The following is a 21606-nucleotide window of genomic DNA, read 5'->3' on the forward strand; positions in this document are numbered from 1 at the left end:
CACTTTATCACGAGTGTATTTTCTTGTAGACTTAATGTAGTCTTAAAGAATTTATTTTGGATAGAACTATTCTAAATTTTCACACTCTCTCTTTCTCTTTCTTCCCTGCTATATCACTTGCTATCTGGTGCTCTCTCTCACACTTTCTCTCTCGCTTTTTCTTCACTTACCACTATTTGTTTCTCTGCTTTCTCTCTTTATTTATTTCATCCACTCTCTCTTTCTATCTCTCTATCTCTCGCTCTCTTCTATCTTCTCTCTCTCTTCTATCGTCTCTCTCCCTCTCCACTTTCTGTCGTAGAGAGAGAAAGGACGAGATTGAGATAAAGGAAGAGGGAGAGAGAGAGGAAGAGATAGAGGAGAGAAGAAGAGAGAGATGAGAGAGGAAGAGAGAGATGAGAGAGACGAGAGAGAGTGAGATCTCTCTCGCTCTCTTCTATCTTCTCTCTCTCTCTCTCTTCTATCGTCTCTCTCTCCACTTTCTGTCGTAGAGAGAGAAAAGACGAGATTGAGATATAGGAAGAGGGAGAGATGAGAGAGAGTAGGAGAGACAAGGGAGAGAGACGAGAGAGAGTGGGAGAGAGACAAGAGAGAGAGAGTGGGAAAGAGACAAGAGAGAGAGAGAGTGGGAGAGAGATAAGAGAGAGAGAGTGGGACAGTGGGGGAGAGACGAGAGAGAGTGGGAGAGAGAGTGGGAGAGAGACGAGAGAGAGTGAGAGAGAGGCGAGAGGGACTGGGAGAGAGGAGAGGGAGAGACTGGGAAAGAGAGAGAGAGGACAGTGGGAGAGAAAGGAGAGTGGGAGAGACGATAGAGTGAGAGAGGATAGAGGGGGGGAAATGAGAGAGAACGGGGAAGAGAGCTGGAGAGAGCGAGAAGAGAGCAAGGAGAGAGAATGAGGAGTGAGAGCGGGAAAGAGAGACAGCGGGAGAAAGGGAGGTGATAGAGATAAAAAGAGACGTGTGAGAGAAGAAGGAGGAAGAGAAAGAGAATGAAAGAAAGCAAGAGACAGAATGGTAGACATAGGGAGAGAAAGAAAGAGGGAAAGAAAGGATGAGGGAGACAGGAGAGAGAGAGGAAGAGAATCAGAATGAGAGAAATAGTGGTTGGGACATAGAAAGAGAGAGGAATAGAGAGAACAGAAGAGGAAGAGAGAGAAAATAGAAGAGGAAGAGCGAGCATGAGGGAGAGAGGAGAGAGAAAGGGAGAAAAGAGAAAGAAAGAAAGCGAAAGAAAGAGTAGTAGACAGAGGGAGAGTGCTTGGGAGATAGAAGGAGAGAGAAATAGACAGTGGTGGGTAGAGAACATAAGAGGGAGAGAGAGGAAGAGGGAGAGAAAGGAAGAGGGAAAGAGATGAAGAAAGAGGAAGAGCGAGCATGAGGGAGAGAGGAGAGAGAAAGCGAGAGAAAGAGAATGAGAATGAAAGAAAGCGAGAGAAAGATTCTCATATCAAAATGAGGAGGAAGAATGGTATGCAAAACATCGTTAATTAATCTAGAATGAATGTTTCCAATAGATTTAACAGAAACATAGACGATAAGGAACAAAAGCAAAACCTGTAATTTTTATGTCAATGCTAAATAAATCGTTTTTGCTACATCCATCCAATAAATCAGTAATACTATCCCTTTTTGAAATACGAAACTTATTTTTAAGTTTAACCCTTGGAACATTAGAATTATTCTTTTTTTGCATGCAACCTTCCGATTTTTGGAAATATTTTTGTAATTTGCGTCGAAAAGATACATTTATAATTAGGAATCATAAAGAATAAGTATTTCCACCAAATGAAAATAAGGCCACGCTATTGGTTTACTTTTCATTCTGAAAAACGGGTTTAACCAATAACAATGTTTTTTTTTACTATTCTGTTATTATTTTATTTCTCAACATGTATTGTATAGTGTTAAGAAGGTAAATATTCTACTTTTATCATGTTTGCAAATACAATTTGTTTTAAGTTTTCATAATAACAATCGGTAAAATAGTTGGGTGTGACAAAATATAATGGTTTGACAAAAAAAAAATGGGTATCTTTGCCAAAATAAGAATTGTTTACTTCGACAAAATGACAAAGATTCACTGTAACAAAATATAGAAAGGTCTACCATGTTAATCATAGTTTAATTGAGTAAAGACTACTATAAGCAACCTCCCCCCCCCCAAAAAAAAAACAAAAAAAAACAACACTTCATGCGTCAGGCAATTAAGTCCGTTGAGTCGAAATATCTTCAGATGTATAAAATATATTACACCGTGACAAAAAACGAACCAGTATGTCAAATTCCTGACAACTTTGTCAATGTATGATCCCTTTTCAAAGTAAGAACTAAGAGAAAATTTGTCAAAGTGCATTTCACAGTATGGTACATTTTGGCAAATTACAAACAGGTTTGTCAAACTCAAGACAACTATGTCAAATTCATGACATCTTCTAGTATGTCAAATTCCAGACAACTATGACAAACTCAAGACAACTATGTCAAATTCCAGACAACTATGTCAAATTCCAGACAACTATGTCAAATTCCAGACAACTATGTCAAATTCCAGACAACTATGTCAAATTCCAGAAAACTATGTCAACCTCAAGACAACTATGTCAAACTCAAGACAACTATGTCAAATTGCAGACAACTATGTCAATCTCAAGACAACTATATCAAATTCCAGACAACTATGTCAAATTCAAGACAACTATGTCAAATTCCAGACAACTATGTCAAATTCAAGACAACTATGTCAAATTCCAGACAACTATGTCAAATTCAAGACAACTATGTCAAACTCAAGACAACTATGTCAAATTCAAGACAACTATGTCAAATTCAAAACAACTATATATATCTGGGTATATGGTCCTCTGTGCCACTCATGTAGTATGGTACATTGTGTATGTAAAAGTTGGGCACATTGTATCAAAACACAGTCTTTTGTGGCAAAGTATGGCCCATTGTATCAAACGTTTCTAGTAAATTTGATGATCATATGAAAGTAAATATTCTACTTTCATCATGTTAGCAAATACAATTTGTTTTAAGTTTTTAATGACAAGAGACTGGTGCATGCAGTATTGATTTTTTTTAGTAGTAACATGTCTTCATAGTATGAGAAATAAACATATACATATTTCTTTAGTGTCAAGTTTAATATATCAAACTCTCAAAACTATTTTATACTATCAATGTCAATAATACAGTAATACAATTGGCCGTTTCAGAATCTAAAGCATCATGGTCAATTTCATTGTTCGTACCCTAAAGTGAAAATAACGTTACGTCATTGGTTGAATTCCCATTGTTTTGGACGTTTCAACCAATCACGACGATTCGGTGTACATTTTTGAAAACATTACCCAGAATGCATTAGATTCTGAAACGGCGAATCGGTTAATGTTTCATAACGAAATAGAAATGCCTACAAAACGGAGAGAAATCATTGTCTCATTATTACAATTAATCAAAGAAAAAAGTGCAAGACAAATAAAGTTAAATGACGAGACAATCTATCAGCAGTGGAATGATGATGAAGACTTAGACGACTTATGACTCATTACGAATATATAAAAGTAAACAAGAAAAAAAAAAGTTAAATCACTAAAACAATTAAGCAAAATATAGACGAACAAAAAGTTAAGATGTGTTGTTCAGGTACTAAGTCTGGTAAATAGCACTGATTCATTAGTATAAGAGGTAATTATTTATTCTTAGTTGGTAAACTGCTTTGGGTGTGGTACTGATATTATCATGTTGTTTGATTCAGCTTTATATGTGATACCGAGAACAAAGCTGTGAAATAAATAAAACGTAATGTGTAGTACAGATATCTAACCTGTTGTAAAAATCCTTACGTCAAGTACACGTTCTAAACTTTTGTTAAAAAATCTGATAAAGTTATTTTGCCATTTCTGAATCTAATGCATTCTGGGTAAAATATCGGAAAGCGTACACCAAAACGTTGTGATTGGTTTAATACCTGATAAAAAATAGAAATTCAACCAATGACGTAATGTTATTTTAATTTTGATGTACGAACAATGAGATTACCCATAGTCCTTCTAATTCTGAAAAGTCGAATTGCGTGATAAGTTAATGACTTTAAGTCAACAGACGAAGTTAATCAATATGTAACAAAGAGGTAACATGCAATTTGAAAACAACCATGCTGCTCAATTATCTGTCCAATTTGAGTGATGGAATAGATGTATTGTTTAAAATAAGACACGATAAATGGCATGTAATACTGTAACCTCAAAACATCATCGGTAGTCGTATTGAAAAGAAAAGAAGAGGGTAATTTCTTCTGTCTTAATTTTATTGAAAGATAGATAATTTATGAACGTTGTTCATTAGAAGTGGGATTGGCAGATTAAAAAAAATGGAAAAAACCAACTTGTCTTAAACTTTATTTGAAGAGTTATTTTTAATACCCCTATTATAGACCTGTTTGTAAATACTATTTAATGGCTGTGTGTGTTATTATATTTTTATCGTCGTATAAAGAAACATAATAGAGATTTATAAATATTTATATACTACTGTATCAGGACAGTTCATATGTCAGACAAAATTTAGTACGATATGTAAATTCAATTTTAATGTGTCAAAGTATCTTGAACTGTGTCAAACTTGTGCGGTAAAGTATTAATTATGTGATAAAATTTCAGAAGTATATTAGCAACAAGTAAGTTATGAATTCCTTCTTCGTGTTAGATACTCTTTTTCAAAAAATCTTGTTTTAACGTCAAACGAGAGATTCAGGTCTGTAATTTTTGGCAAAATGCCTGCTTCATGTGAGGTTAAAGTATGTAACTTAAGATAAAAATTCCTGCTTCATACGAGGAATAGTCTTTTTTCTATACAGTTAAGATATGACATCTGTAGCAAAAGCCCTTCATTCTAAAGAAAGTACAGATATGAAACAAGAGGTAAAAGCAAGATACATGTGGTTAAATTCCTGCTTCAAACGAGGGATATACCTATTTTTCAATACGGTAAATATATGATATCAATAATAACAGTCCTGCTTTCTATAAGGTACAGATATGAATCACGTGGTAAAAGAAGAAAACCTTTGGTAAAATCTCTGCTTCATAAGAGTAATTGTCCTGTTTCAGTACTGTAAATATATGACCTTTCTTGTAAAAGTCCAGCTTTCTATAAGGTACAGATATGAAACACAAGGTACAAGAAGGACATTTTCGGTAGAATCCATGCTTCATACAAGTGATAGGCCTTTTTCAATAGGTTAAAATTTATATATATGACATTTAGAGTAAAAGTCTTGCTTTTTATAAGGTAGATATGAATCACGAGGTAAACGTTTGAAACCTGTGGTAAAATCCCTAATTCGTACGCAGGATAGTCTTTTTTTCAATACGGTATTACTAAGTATATGACATCTGTTGTAAAAGTCCAGCTTTCCATAAGGTACAGGTATGAAAAATGTTAAAAGTATGGAACCTATGGTAACAAAACGGATAACAAAATTACGTGGTAAAACGTTGAATTGCAGAACCAACACAGGTTATCAATATGTGACAAACATAAATCTGGAAAAAAAACCAACGGTTGTCAATTATCTTTCTAATTTGAGTCCTTATTTAGATGTTTTGTAAATAATGAGGCGCGATAATGAAGTGTAATTATGTAATTAGAAGGCAACAAGTACACGATTTTGATGATGACATTTGAAATAGCAAGTCAGCACTTCCGCAAGCATATTATTCAGTGTTGTGCTATTATTTCTGTAATATAAGGTTTTAGCTTATTTTTGGTTCATAGATAAGGTAGATAGTTGTCTCATTAAATTCAATATAATAAGATTTTCACACAATTAGATAAAACAATTGTTGACCTTATGAACTACTTATGTCTGACAAGGATCGGACGAAATCTGTACTCCTATATTCCTATTCGGTTAATGTGAAAAAAGTTTTAGAATCAACAATTGTGTGACGGTTATCCGCATTAAGTGTTTTTTTTTTATTGATACACATTGATTTTACTTGATAGTTTAATGTTTCTACAATACATGCAACACATCTATTTAGCAGTTTGGAGCCATCTCAACGAGTGCACAGTACATTCAAAATCTTTAATGAAATAAAGACGAAAGCAGTTTTTGAAACACTTGGTGTTCCATACTAGTATTACATTTTGCAGACATGGCCCTTATTGACTGTTACCTGAACAAATAACATAATAAGTGTCTTATTATTACCTAAACTAGACATATTCGATTAATGAGGGTCTGGATAAGACCATTGTTAGATTTTTCAAAGTAATAATAAAAAAAAAAAAACGAAAGAAATGATAATAAAAAAAAAACGAAAAATACAGAAAAAAGAAAAATGAGCAGTATATTCAGAATTATTTATGAAATAAAGCATTTGAAACACCCAATGGGAACCTTTTCATGATAGTCGTTATTTACCAATGATACCAAGTTAGTATCTTATGGCCTTGTGCATTGGCTCCATATTTAAAAGTTCGAAAACTACTAAAAACAAAAATATTAAATATAAACACATCAGCCTGATTGATGATAACTAAAATGGATTTACAGATTTTTTTCACATATGATGTTCATGACGTTACCTGAATGCCCTACATGAAAATGACACCCATATCAAAGTAAAACTTTATCATAAGACAGACATACTATATTGCTTATTTTCTTTCCATTGAAAACTATCAATATACGATGTTTTGTATTGTAAACAATTATAAACGATTGACCTCCACGTCTTGTACTATACTGCGAGAGCCATGTCAGCTGTTAATGAAAAATCATGCAATGAAGATTTCTCTAAAAACAACTTTAATTGAAGAATGGAAAAAAGGCTGAGCAGGGCATGCATTATATGACCGAGCATCTGCTGATTGTTATTGACCATAAAATGACCATTTAGATGAAAACGAAAGGTAAGTTGGTGTCACTTAATCTTGAAATTAAGACTTAATCAATACACATATGCATTATGATATGAACTTTTAAAACAAATTTGTGTTATGCGACAAAAATTTTCTCCTGAGTCCGAACATCTGACACAAATTCCTAAGCCTCACCTACGTACATTCTTTAGCATTTTTGCCGATCTCTCTTCGGGATTATGGTACGATTCTCACATTGTTTTCCTCCTCCTATTCTTGAATTTGATAACAATAAACTCATCATATATACCAGGACTAAATTTAGTATATACGCCAGAGACGCGTTTCGTCTACAATAGACTCATCAGTGACGCTCGAATCCAAAAAAGTTAAAAAGGCCAAATAAAGTACAAGCACACAAATGAACAAACATGTCACTGATAAAGAATTTTACTATCCAAAATCTAATAATTCACAAATAAGTTATGTTATTAGAATACTTTTCTAAATTACAAGGTTTGTTTCTAAGAAGTTAAGCTTACTAAACCTTATAGAAAATCCTTTTCTGCATGCAAATTTCCGATAATAGGTATACAATTGTAATTTACGTCAAAACGAACCGGTCGTGAATCTGAGATAATAATACAAGTCATGTTACAAAACAACGGAAGTCACGTCACTGATTGAATTCTTATTCGTTTGTACGTTTTGGCCTGTTTTGATGTACGCTGTTGAAATTACAGAAAATGCATTAGATTCTAATAAAATCCGTGGTGGAAATAAAAAAAAGACAAAGATAATGGATCAAGTTGAACTATCACTATAACCTTATAGAACAACTTCATCCTATTTTTAATTACGGCACATGCTAAGGTATTGAAAACAGTTTTGAATTGCCAAAATAACGACCGCCAAATTATTTCCTTTACCTTATTCAATGAAAATCGCATAATTTTACCAGCGCGAAAATAACCCTCTTTTTGGTAATTTGTGACAACTCATTGTGACAATCTGAATAAAATACTGTGCAGCATACCGAATAGATATCCAACCTCGACACCTAATGGTTCACTGAAAAAGTAGGTGCAGATATGACACATGTGGTGAAAAGTAATACTTTATAAGCGGTATAGGTAGTCAACCTATGGTAACAAACCTGATAAATCAAATAGCGTGACAAGCCGTTAAATGTAAGAGCCAACACAGTTAATCAAACCGTGACAAACATGTAACATGCAATCTGAAAACAGCAACGCTAGTCAAGTTTCTGTCCAATTTAGTACAGTAGAACTAAGTTTGAACCTCAAACTAATTGCAGCAAAAAATGTGTTAGTACTAATCTATAGCATTAAGCAACAAATATAACCTCGGTATTTTTGTAATTTCACTTTTAATAAGAAATTGACATTTTAAAGCTGCAAAATATAAAACCAAACAATCCTTGAAAGAGTGGTAAGTAGGACGATGTCAGAATCTAGAAACAGGAGGTTTTTTTGATTGATTTTCACAGTTAATTAAATAATTACATACAACTCCTTGCAGTCATGATATATATTGACTGATTACTGAACAAATGACACATTGCAAACATGGTGGATGTCTAATGAATACTTAAACGTGACATATTGTATATACGATTGGTGAGGGTCTGGATAGGACAGTAATGAAATTTATCATGAGATAAATCCCCAAAAAATTTGGAATACAAAATATTGAGAGGAACTAAATATTAAGAATAAAGAACAATTGGATATTAAAATGCAGTAAAGTGAAAATAGTATAAGAATGTAATCACAAATAAACAATCGATTGAGACCTTCATTACTTTTTTCTTTTCCTTTTTATATATAATTATAGTTGATGTTTAGTATTTGTAAATTAATCCTTCAATGATCTCGGGAAAAGTTAGAGTAGATTTTTTTCACATGTCAGGAAACAAACAAACCACAGAACATCCACAAAAACCAAAAATCTAGTTCTCAATAAAGCAGCAATTGTTACAATGTAATGGTTAAATTTTATATTTCCCCAAAATGTGTGGTGGTTGAAGCCATTGGACATGTAAAGAATATTTTCTTAGTATTTCTAAATTTCGTCTGAAAAAACACATACAAAATATAAGTTTAGCTACTAACAGGGTGCGAGTTACTTGAACACAACACATGAACAGAAAACAAAAGTAAAATTTGTATTTTAGATTTTTCAATTTCCTTAATAAGATGGTATTTGCTGTTAGTTATATTATTAAATCCATTCACTGTTGTCTTGTGATGAGTATAGTCACTATCTGACTTTTCTTTCACATTCTTAAGAGGTCAATGTTATCTTAAAAGATCACAAGAAACTAATCAACGCTTACAATGTTTTCCTTAGATAATCAATAAAAGACATTATTATCATGATTTTATAGTCAAAAACATACAAATAAGACCAAGTCTTTATTGGTAAACTTATGTTTTGTACCTTTAAAGTACAACTTCTCTTAGACGATATTGTATTCTTTATCATATCTTGAAAGTTTGGTATGTACATGTACTAGGAAATATTTCAAGTAAAGGCGACATTTACTCAAACAAAGTAGACATATTTTGGCCTATAATGGTTAACTTTTACAAATTGTGACTGGGATGGAGAGTTGTCACATTACCACTCATACCACATTTTCTCATATCTATAATCAAGGTGAAGGTTATGAAAGGTGCCTCCCATCTGCTGTCATCAGATCTTCAGAAACTGGAAAAAGTAGCATCATAGTATTAAAAACGACGTCTGTTCAATAACAGGTCAATGCAAATTATTGAGTATAAGGACAACAGAAGTATACCGCTGTTCAAAACTCATAAATCGATATAGAAAAAACAAATCCGGGTCACAAACTAAAACCGAGGGAAACGTATCAAATACAAGAGAACTACGACAAATCAGAGACACAACACAGAAATGTGTCACACACAGAAACGAACTATAATGTAACAATGGCCATTTTCCTAACTTGGTACAGGGCATTTTATGAAAAAAATGGTGGGTTGAGCCTGGTTTTGTGGCATGCCAAACCTCCCGCTTCAATGGCAGTGATCATTATAAGATTAAAATTACAACATAACATGACAGGGTTACAACAAATAAACTGATAAATGGGAGAAAATATAGGACAGAAAAACAAACGAATAATAGCCATCAAAAGATAACAGGTTAAAAATATTTGTAATCGCCAGATGCGCGCTACATCCACAAAACTATACTCAGATGTAAAAGGTGTAAAAGCAATAACAACTACAAGTTGAAGATCGCCGAGAACCAAAAGTTCCAAAAGTTGTGAGGCCAGTGGCCAATGTCATCATTATTATCAAGAATAATACATAGTTTTGCAAACAGTAAATTTTATAAATGACTGTACATGTATAACAGATATACATGATTAAACTGAAGTGGTGACTAGCTATAGAATAAAAACGAATACAATACTAAATCACAGCGCTGTTAGACAAATTATTGAGTATATCAGTATATCGTATATCACTTGACTAGAAATAGCATATAATTTTTGTTAAAAATTTTCGAATTAGAAATATAATCATATTTCAAAATGAATAATTGAACGCAAAAATCTTTGGCTAAGAAACTACTTTATGAAAGTTCAGTGTCTGTTTGCGGAATAAGTCGTTTTGCACTCTTCGTCTCTTGGAAGCAAATATCATGTTTTAATTACTGATATATGACAAGTTGAGACAATATGCACTTTTTGCTGATCAGTTTTTCAAACATGACTATTGTTTCATAATTAGAACAGATACTAATTTGAGCTAGACACTTTCTCATATTGAACTAAACTATTTTCGGCTTGATAAAAGGTAAAGGATTGCTTTAGTCTAGCATTTTTTATAACTCGACTGTTATTAAAGTGTTCAAGTGCTTGCCTCGAACTATATCATGTATATTTAGCTTTTATTTTAATAGTTTAAACAGAAATATTTTTAGCTTGTCCAGGGACATTGTATATTGACAGTATATATAATAAATTAGTTTAACATTTACTAGACTATTTTAAAATCCAATAAATTAGAAAATCATGTAGCCTTTATTTGATAAGTTATTGAAATGCTATGAAACAACATTATTCGCACGAAAAAGCTAATCAAATATTTTTCCTAAAAGGGAATAAAGAAAAACTGGAAAAAGAAAAATAAGTAACGAAATATTTGGATCCCAGACTGTAACAAGAATAAAGTGCACTTGCCAACAAGAAAGATTCATGTCCGTACAAATTGAAGAATTTAGAAATGAAGAACCCTCGATCCGACCCTTCTCCGCCAGGGATCAAATCTGTTGATTGCAATAGTGTCTTCCATGCGATAGGTTTTATGTAATATATATTCTTTAGAAAGATTGGCGATAGTTAGAAGAATCAATGAAAGAATAGTTTGCCCTTTTTGTGTTCAATACAATACTCGTACTTATAAAGTACAAATATAATTAGTCTACTGAATCGACATAATACAACTTCCGTTCATGACACATATTCACCATCACTTCTTCAGTATTGTCGAAGGATTTATGTTGTAAAGAGATTTTTTGTCGTCCTATTAAACATTGTCATTTTTTTGTAGAAAACATTAACCGGTTTCCTAACTTACTTTTCACTTACAATAAACCAGACGACAGGTGTAACATGGAGACCATGATATACTTTCTCTAATGAAGCATCTTGTATTGTCTGTATTTGATGAAGTGCTGCCTTGTGGCAGTATTAGTCCGCTATTTTATGACATCTACAAGAATGTCTTTTAAGTGCTAGAGATGTGGCTTTCTCTTAAGACGGGTAATCGTCCTCTTCCGACTGACTATCTTCCTTTCTCAAGACAGATGGTGTCAAGGAAGAACCGAAAATTCAATCCCTGAAATTGTCTCCCCGATACTAGCATTAAACCACGAACCTTTGTGTAAGCAGTCCAATGCGATAACGACTACACCTCGGCTCTCTGGTCATTTCTGCATTTTTCAAAAAACAAATTAGAGAAATAGTCTGTTATCTTTATGCGTATGCCCATTTTATCTTCATGGGGCTCATAGTGCTCAGTATTTTGTTTGGCGTGTTCATTTACATTTGATTGGTTTAATGAAGTTTTAAAGAATACATAACTTTCAATAAAGTAATTTTTTGAAATACCATATTCCAAGGAAAATTCAATATCAAAGTCCCTTATCAAAGGGGAAAATAAATATTTCTATCACTTTAACAGGTTTAAAAGAATATAGAATAACTGTCATATTCCTGACTATATGAAGGTACAAGAATTTCCGTATGAAGAAAATAGTAGATCAAACCTTATTTTATAGCTTGTTAAATATCTCATCCCCGTTTGTTATAAAAGTGGCTGCAAGACACAGAACAACATAATGTCAATGATGTACATTTATTTTATCTAAATCCTCATGTTAAACAATTGCTGAATACAATAACATTATCTAGTTCACATTTTAACTAAAAGAAACATCTAATGTACTGATAATAGTCTGCACTCACCATTGTCGTTGTCCGGGTTATGTTTATGTTTCTCATAGTTCAATGATTTCTTTGTGGGGTGCTTTTATTCAATCTTTTGGATCCTAGACTAATATAAATTCGAATTTATGTCGTTGTGTATTTTTTTTAAATTTGTTTGCCTTTTTATGTGTTTAGTTGCTTATCGTTGTCCATATCTGTAGAATGTCTCTTGTCATCTCTGCATGTTTTTAAACTAATGAGGGAAATATTCTTTTATCTTTATGTGCATACCCATTCTACTTTACTCTTTATTGTGTTTGGTCAATTCTTTTTGTCTACTTACCCAATATCAACCATCTCTTTATAAGGCATCTAGCAAAAACAATGTTCCATTACTGGTCTTTTTATCAAATATTGCAATAATTTTTTTTTTAAACCGAGACATTAATTGTGTTTGAAGTGTAACTTTTCTTTGAAGTTTAGATGGTTGCTTCAAGAACGTTGAATTTCAATTGTTTAGTTCATTTTAAAGCAATCATAATATTTTGGTGAATGCTTTTGAAAATATTTCCCAGATTGCATCTGATTCTGAAACGGCGAATTGTGTAAATTGAATAAAACATGATGGTCAACATTCGATGGATGAAAGAATTTCCGGTTAAACACTGTTTTTACTGCTATGCAGATGTAATTTCGGATAAAGTTATAAACAAGGCGAAACCCATGTTATGCAATGTTAGTGTCGCTATCTTATTTCTGAATGAAACCTTTTGAATTACACCTTTAAGTCGGTAAGATTAATTTATTTTCACGATTTTCAAATGAGTAAATATAATACTAGTTGATAAAAAAAAATTTTTTCCCGCCATACGTATGTCAACACGGAAGACTTATGTCACACGAGACATTCATTGCCAGCAAAAAAAATATATAAACAATACAAGTTATTACATGAGCTGCAATAAGCATGACAAGTACGAATGAATTATCCATGTCCGATCATTGAAAACTAATACTGTATTTATTTCTCTAAGGATATCAGCGTCATTTTTATTCATAAGTATTCAACTGAAACTGATTAATTTGATATTTTATTACGTCGAAATATGACATTTTTATCGACAGAATAGAGTATATAAAGTGACACATGATTAATAAATTCATAATGTTGCAACGTTGATATGGTCCTTTGTGAATAAATAATTTCATATCAATGCAATGTAAAACAAATTCATATGTTATATGACAAGATTTACTCTTTGTTCTGATAATTGTTTTGAATGTTGTGTCCTGATAACATTTGATTTGTACGGTGTGTTCGGGTAACACGTGATCTTTACGGTTTGTCCTGTCCTGATAGCCCTTGATTAACAACATTTTATGTGTATTGTGTCTCTTTTTAACATTTAAATTATATGTGAGGTTTCCTGATAACTTTTAATTGGTACGGTGTTTTCTAATAATATTTTATTTATATGGGGCGTCTTTATAACATTGTATGTGTATACGGGATTTCCTGATAAGGTTTGCTTTGTTTAAGATATTCGTTACTATGTTTTAAAATAACAACCTTTTGAAAGACTGTTATAAATTTATAGTATATAAATTAATTTTTTTTTAAAAAGCCGAAAAAATAAGGGGTTCATGTGCTTGTTTTCAAGATATAAACTTTTGAGAATCAAGCGGGAAACTTTTCTCTCAAAATGTTTCAAATATTTAACCCTGACACCGTTTTCCTTCAAAATTATCGAAAAAATATCAAGAACTTAATATATATGATTTCCAAATATGGCTTTGTAAATTATATGTAATACAATTATAAAATGAAAAGTAGGGTTTAGTGGGCAAAATGTTTTAATGGTCCTACTTGGATAAAACCAAAGGATTCCGAATAGCTATAAAAAAATTGGGCTAACATCCTTTACCAATCGGGAAAATATATGATTTGTATAGCTGGTCTTGATAAAAGTTGAATGTGTGTGCTTTTATTGTATTATTTAATTTGTCAAATAAGTCTTTATAAAAATGAGGTTAAAGATACCAGAGAGACATTCAAACTAATAAATAAAAAAAAACTGACACGCCAAGGTTAAAGGTATAACACCACTAATTCGGGCCCGGCCAGAAAGCACATACCAGAAAGTAGTACATATTTAACACAAAATAGTTCCTACGCATTAGTGTAACTTTCAAAATATGTAGAATATTTAGGTATTATTGGCATCACATGAATATGATGAAAGCTGAAGGACTGGTGATCATTATAGAACACTTTTGGATTTAAATTTATTTTGAATATTAAAAAAACTGCACCAAATTTGATAAAGAGGGTACATTTAGTCTGTTTGTCAGATCTGAAGTACCTGTTTTGGTACATTCGAAGTTCCGGGAACCAGTTCTTTCGTATATGCCATTAAAGGTATATTGATTTTTCAGTACAAGACACCATAAAGTGTGGCTTTGAAATGCAATGATTGCCACTTTATTTGAACTTAAAATGAAAGAGGTGTGCCTGCTTGAAATTGAGGAATTAAACATAGAAAGCAATGAGACTATGAATTAGTGGTGTTCTTCCTAAACATGAAAAGACTAACAGACAAATAATAGAAAAAATATAGAAAAACTAACCACTATGCAACACAAACCCTACAAAAAATGGGGATACACATATTTTGGGTGACATAATTCATTTATCTTAGTATTCTGATCAGCATTCTACTTTAAGTTGCACAAATATGATTGCGTTCAGAGTAGTTGCATAACTATCAACATATAAATCTTAATTTCCAAACTGTCCTCGTTTAGGCAATCAGGATTTATTTCAAAACTGATTTCTTTAAATTAATGCAACCAATTCTTCTGTGGTATCTCATTTCAAATTATTGAATTTAGTGATCTCTTATGATTTGATGTTGCAAACTTAATTGAAGATTTATGAGAGAACGAAATACAAAAAGAAAAATCTGAGAACAGAAATTGTGCATCACAATAAAAAAAACCCACCCCACTTCGACACTGTATGGTCCACTGCAAACATTCTATTTTCTCTTAGGTGCAGACATGGCACCTGTGGCAAAAGTAATCCTGTATACGTGATAAAGGTAGTTAACTTGTGGTTACAAGCTGATGACTGAAATAGCGTGATAAGCCGTTACATTTAAGAGCCAACACAGTTAATCAATATGTGACAAACATGTTACATGCAATCTGAAAAGAAAACCCAACGCTAGTCAATCAGCTGTCCAATTTGAGTTATTATGTAGATGTTTTGTAAATAATTAGGCGCGATAATGACGTGTAATTCTGTAATTTAAGGAGATAATGAGTATCTGCTTTCGATGATGAAATTCGAAATCATTAAGTAATCGAGTCCGTACTTCCGCAGGCATGTTATTCAGTGTTTTTCGTATATTTCTATATGTCATATAAGTTCAGCTTATTTTTTGTTCATAAAGCAGGTAGATAGTTTTCTCATTAAACGTCAATATAATTAGATTTTCACACAAATAGACAAAATGTACATATATATTGAGCCTGTGAACAACGCATGCTCTACAATAATCTGACAAATCTGGCTAATGTCAACAGTATTAGGATTGAATATGGGTGAGTCGCCTCTACATGATCTGATTCAACTTTACTACAAATTAGTTTTTGTGTTTGTTTAGAAGACATTTTTACCTGTTCAATGTAATTACAACACATTCATATTTTGTCGAAATCTTCCTAAATTTCATTTTTGAGTCAAATTACGTCAAGACGAAACAGTTGTGGCTAGGAAATAGAGATAATACTACAAGTCTGTTGACGTGGTACAGGTGGTAAAATTGTGGTTACAAATCAGATAAATGAAATAGCGTGATAAGCCGTTAAATTTAAGAGCTTTCACAGTTAATCAATATGCGACAAACATGTAACATGGAATCTGCAAAGAAAACCCAACGCTAGTCAATCATCTGTCCAATTTAAGTCATTATGTAGATGTTTTATAAATAATGAAGCGCGATAATGAAGTGTAATTCTGTAATTTAAGGAGATAATCAGTATCTGCTTTTGATGATGAAATTCGATATCATTAAGTACTCAAATCCGTACTTCCTCAGGCAGGTGAATCAGTGTTTGTCGTATATTTCTGTACTTCATTTAATTTCAGCTTATTTTTTGTTCATATATTAGGTAGATGGTTTTCTAATTTAACTCAGGCTAATGTCAACAGTTTTAAGATTGAATATGGGTGAGTCGTCTGTACATGATCTTATTATATATATGATCTTTAATACAAATTAGTTTTTTTGTTTGTTTAGAAGATATTTCTTACCGGTTCAATGCGATTAAAACGCATTCAAATTTTGTCGAAATCTTCCTAAATGTATTTTTTTTAGTCATCATTGTCAGAAAAGCTTATATTCATTATTTGTATCCTAATCTGATTGATTTTCAGAGTAAAGTAAATATTTACATAATTACATATTACAGACACGATTGATATTGACTAACAACTGAACAAGTGACATATTGCAATTCTAATTGACCTGTAATGCTTACTTTAACTTGACATATGGCATATACGATTGTTGATGGTCTAGATAGCAAAGTAATGAATTTTATCGCAGAGGTATATGAATTTATGAATATTAATAAATCCCAAATGATAGAAATACGGAATAAAGGCAACAGTAGTATAACGCTGTTCAAAACTCATAAATCGATAGAAAAAAAAACAACAAATCCGGGTTACAAACTAAAACTGAGGGAAACGCATTTAACATGTTAGATATAAGAGAACAATGACACAACATTAAAATGTAACACGCACAGAACCGAACTAAACATTCGACAAAATCCGATAAGAATCTCAAATATAACATCAAAACTAAATACATGAATTTGGGATAGAAAAGTAGTTATACTAATGTAAATCCACACTCAAATATAAGTGGAAAAAAACGACACACAGGAAACACAACGTTAAAATGTAACACACTCAGAAACGAACTATAATATAACAATGGCCATATTCCTGACTTGGTACAGGACATTTAAACCAAAAAAAAAGAAGAAAAAAAATGATAAGTTGAACCTTGTTGTGTGGCCTATATAAATATCGGGGGTACTGAATATTGAGAACATATAAAAAATGGTTATCAAAATGCAGAAAAAGAAAATAGTATTAGAATTTAAAAACAAATATAAAAAACCCAGTTTAGATCATTTATGACAGATATAATCAAAAGTAAGGGAGACTGACACACACATCGTCAACCAGAAAAAGAACCCAAATCTTCGAATTGAGTGTCATAATAAACATGTTTGGTGGTTCAAGTTTTTAAACATGCATAAAAACATTTCACTAGCATTTTTAAATTATCGTTTCAAAAGTAGAACACGCAAACACAAATAAAAACATTAGTTAGGCTATTAACATAACTTGAACACAACACATTCACTAAAAACACTAGTTAACCACTAGTGGGATGACCAAAGGCTTGTAGTTGCTGTGGAATCGCACCTTTATGATTTTGTACTTTTAATTTTTCTGTTTCATGAAAAAATGTGACAATTTCTCACAGTTATGTGATTAAAATCTCCATCATTTTGTTCTTTAACGGATGTATCCTTTATCTGACCTTTCTTTCACATTCTTAAGAGATCAATGTTATCTTAAAAGATGACAATAATTTCATCATCGCTTACAATGTTTTGGCTTATAATCAATTACAGATATTATTATATAATCAGAAACAAACAAAGAAGACCTTGTATGATATGGTATCAAATATTTCTCTTAAATTTATTGTTAACATATTTTTTTGTACCTTTAAAGTACAACTTATTTTAGACGATATTGTATTCTTTATTATATGTCAAAAGATTGGTTCGTACAAGGAGATGTTTCAAGAAAACAGCATTTTAGACAAACAAATTAGATATTAAAAAGATGCCGTTATTGAAGGTGCAGCATAACTGCTGTCATCAGAATTGCAGAAATTGAACGAAATTACACCATGGGGCTTAAGTATTTAGAACTATGTCTGTTCATAAAAAAAGTCATTGCAAATCAATGAGTTTAACACTCGGAAGCGCATTCTATTTTTGTTAGAATTCTTCATATGATAAATATAATATTTTTTCAAAATAAATAATTGCACACAAAAATCCTGCGGCATAAACAAAAAAACATTTGCAATCATCAGATTTGATCGTATATTTCTGTACTTCATTTAATTTCAGCTTATTTTTTGTTCATATATTAGGTAGATGGTTTTCTAATTTAACTCAGGCTAATGTCAACAGTTTTAAGATTGAATATGGGTGAGTCGTCTGTACATGATCTTATTATATATATGATCTTTAATACAAATTAGTTTTTTTGTTTGTTTAGAAGATATTTCTTACCGGTTCAATGCGATTAAAACGCATTCAAATTTTGTCGAAATCTTCCTAAATGTATTTTTTTTAGTCATCATTGTCAGAAAAGCTTATATTCATTATTTGTATCCTAATCTGATTGATTTTCAGAGTAAAGTAAATATTTACATAATTACATATTACAGACACGATTGATATTGACTAACAACTGAACAAGTGACATATTGCAATTCTAATTGACCTGTAATGCTTACTTTAACTTGACATATGGCATATACGATTGTTGATGGTCTAGATAGCAAAGTAATGAATTTTATCGCAGAGGTATATGAATTTATGAATATTAATAAATCCCAAATGATAGAAATACGGAATAAAGGCAACAGTAGTATAACGCTGTTCAAAACTCATAAATCGATAGAAAAAAAAACAACAAATCCGGGTTACAAACTAAAACTGAGGGAAACGCATTTAACATGTTAGATATAAGAGAACAATGACACAACATTAAAATGTAACACGCACAGAACCGAACTAAACATTCGACAAAATCCGATAAGAATCTCAAATATAACATCAAAACTAAATACATGAATTTGGGATAGAAAAGTAGTTATACTAATGTAAATCCACACTCAAATATAAGTGGAAAAAAACGACACACAGGAAACACAACGTTAAAATGTAACACACTCAGAAACGAACTATAATATAACAATGGCCATATTCCTGACTTGGTACAGGACATTTAAACCAAAAAAAAAGAAGAAAAAAAATGATAAGTTGAACCTTGTTGTGTGGCCTATATAAATATCGGGGGTACTGAATATTGAGAACATATAAAAAATGGTTATCAAAATGCAGAAAAAGAAAATAGTATTAGAATTTAAAAACAAATATAAAAAACCCAGTTTAGATCATTTATGACAGATATAATCAAAAGTAAGGGAGACTGACACACACATCGTCAACCAGAAAAAGAACCCAAATCTTCGAATTGAGTGTCATAATAAACATGTTTGGTGGTTCAAGTTTTTAAACATGCATAAAAACATTTCACTAGCATTTTTAAATTATCGTTTCAAAAGTAGAACACGCAAACACAAATAAAAACATTAGTTAGGCTATTAACATAACTTGAACACAACACATTCACTAAAAACACTAGTTAACCACTAGTGGGATGACCAAAGGCTTGTAGTTGCTGTGGAATCGCACCTTTATGATTTTGTACTTTTAATTTTTCTGTTTCATGAAAAAATGTGACAATTTCTCACAGTTATGTGATTAAAATCTCCATCATTTTGTTCTTTAACGGATGTATCCTTTATCTGACCTTTCTTTCACATTCTTAAGAGATCAATGTTATCTTAAAAGATGACAATAATTTCATCATCGCTTACAATGTTTTGGCTTATAATCAATTACAGATATTATTATATAATCAGAAACAAACAAAGAAGACCTTGTATGATATGGTATCAAATATTTCTCTTAAATTTATTGTTAACATATTTTTTTGTACCTTTAAAGTACAACTTATTTTAGACGATATTGTATTCTTTATTATATGTCAAAAGATTGGTTCGTACAAGGAGATGTTTCAAGAAAACAGCATTTTAGACAAACAAATTAGATATTAAAAAGATGCCGTTATTGAAGGTGCAGCATAACTGCTGTCATCAGAATTGCAGAAATTGAACGAAATTACACCATGGGGCTTAAGTATTTAGAACTATGTCTGTTCATAAAAAAAGTCATTGCAAATCAATGAGTTTAACACTCGGAAGCGCATTCTATTTTTGTTAGAATTCTTCATATGATAAATATAATATTTTTTCAAAATAAATAATTGCACACAAAAATCCTGCGGCATAAACAAAAAAACATTTGCAATCATCAGATTTGATCCACGATGGCGGTGTTACTGTGTAAGGTTTTTTATTTCTATATTCTTTGATTATAAAAGTATCTTTTTTTTTCTCCAAATTATCTATATTCTTTAACGGTTTCGCGCCCAAAATGTTCTTCTAGTAATTTTGTTTGTGTAATCTTTTTTACCAACAATAACATAAGCTATAGTAATTTAACGTGGATCAAATCTGTTGATTGCAAATGTTTTTTATGAAAAAGTTTCTATTATAAGATTGGCGATATCTAGAAGATTTTCGTTTTATTTTTCAATACAATTGTCTTACTTGTAAAGTACAAATATAATTTGTCTACTAAAAAGACATGAATGATACAACATAGTGTCACCATGACTGCTTTAGAATTGTCTAAGGATTTATGTTGTGAAGCGATGTTTTGTGTCATCTGGTAAATCCGATAAGATACTGTCAACCAACTCATTTTTACGGATACTTAATTTCGCGTTTGGTCCTATCTAGGCCACTTCGCGGCTGTTTAATTTCGCGTTTTGTGTCATCTGGTAAATCCGATTAAATAATATCTCTTGGTTTTATAAAAACCATAAACTGGATTCTTGACTTTCTTCTACTTACAATGCAGCATTACTATCTTTATTATATGTCATGATTGGCGATAGCTAAAAGAAATTTTTTTTTCTAATACAATTGTCGTACTTTAAAATTACAAAATTGAGATAATGTGTCTTTTCCTGAGCAGACCTGATATAACTTATGTGCATGACACATATTCACCATCACTACTTAAGTATTGTCTAAGGATTTATGTTGTATACCGACTTTTTTGTCATCTGATAAATCCGATTAAATAATGTCTCTTATCTTTTTTTAAGAAAATCATTAACCGGATTCTTGACTTACTTTTCACTTACAATTAACCAGACGACAGGTGTCACATGGAGACCATGATATACTTTCCCTTCTGAAGCAACTGGTAACTGCCGTGTTTGA

The 21606-nt window shown here is 31.7% G+C and overlaps 1 protein-coding gene across 1 annotated transcript; it reads left to right on the forward strand.

Annotated features, from left to right (window-relative positions):
* Positions 1-531: 531 nt before the first annotated feature.
* LOC134718115 (octapeptide-repeat protein T2-like) lies at positions 532-1355 on the forward strand. The gene is made up of 2 exons (XM_063580607.1): positions 532-813; positions 1116-1355. The coding sequence occupies exons 1-2, from the start codon at positions 532-534 to the stop codon at positions 1353-1355; spliced, it is 522 nt and encodes a 173-aa protein (XP_063436677.1).
* The last annotated feature ends 20251 nt before the right edge of the window (positions 1356-21606 follow it).

Source organism: Mytilus trossulus, chromosome 5 (genome assembly GCF_036588685.1).
Source record: "Mytilus trossulus isolate FHL-02 chromosome 5, PNRI_Mtr1.1.1.hap1, whole genome shotgun sequence".
In the NCBI taxonomy this organism is placed as follows: Eukaryota; Metazoa; Mollusca; class Bivalvia; order Mytilida; family Mytilidae; genus Mytilus; species Mytilus trossulus.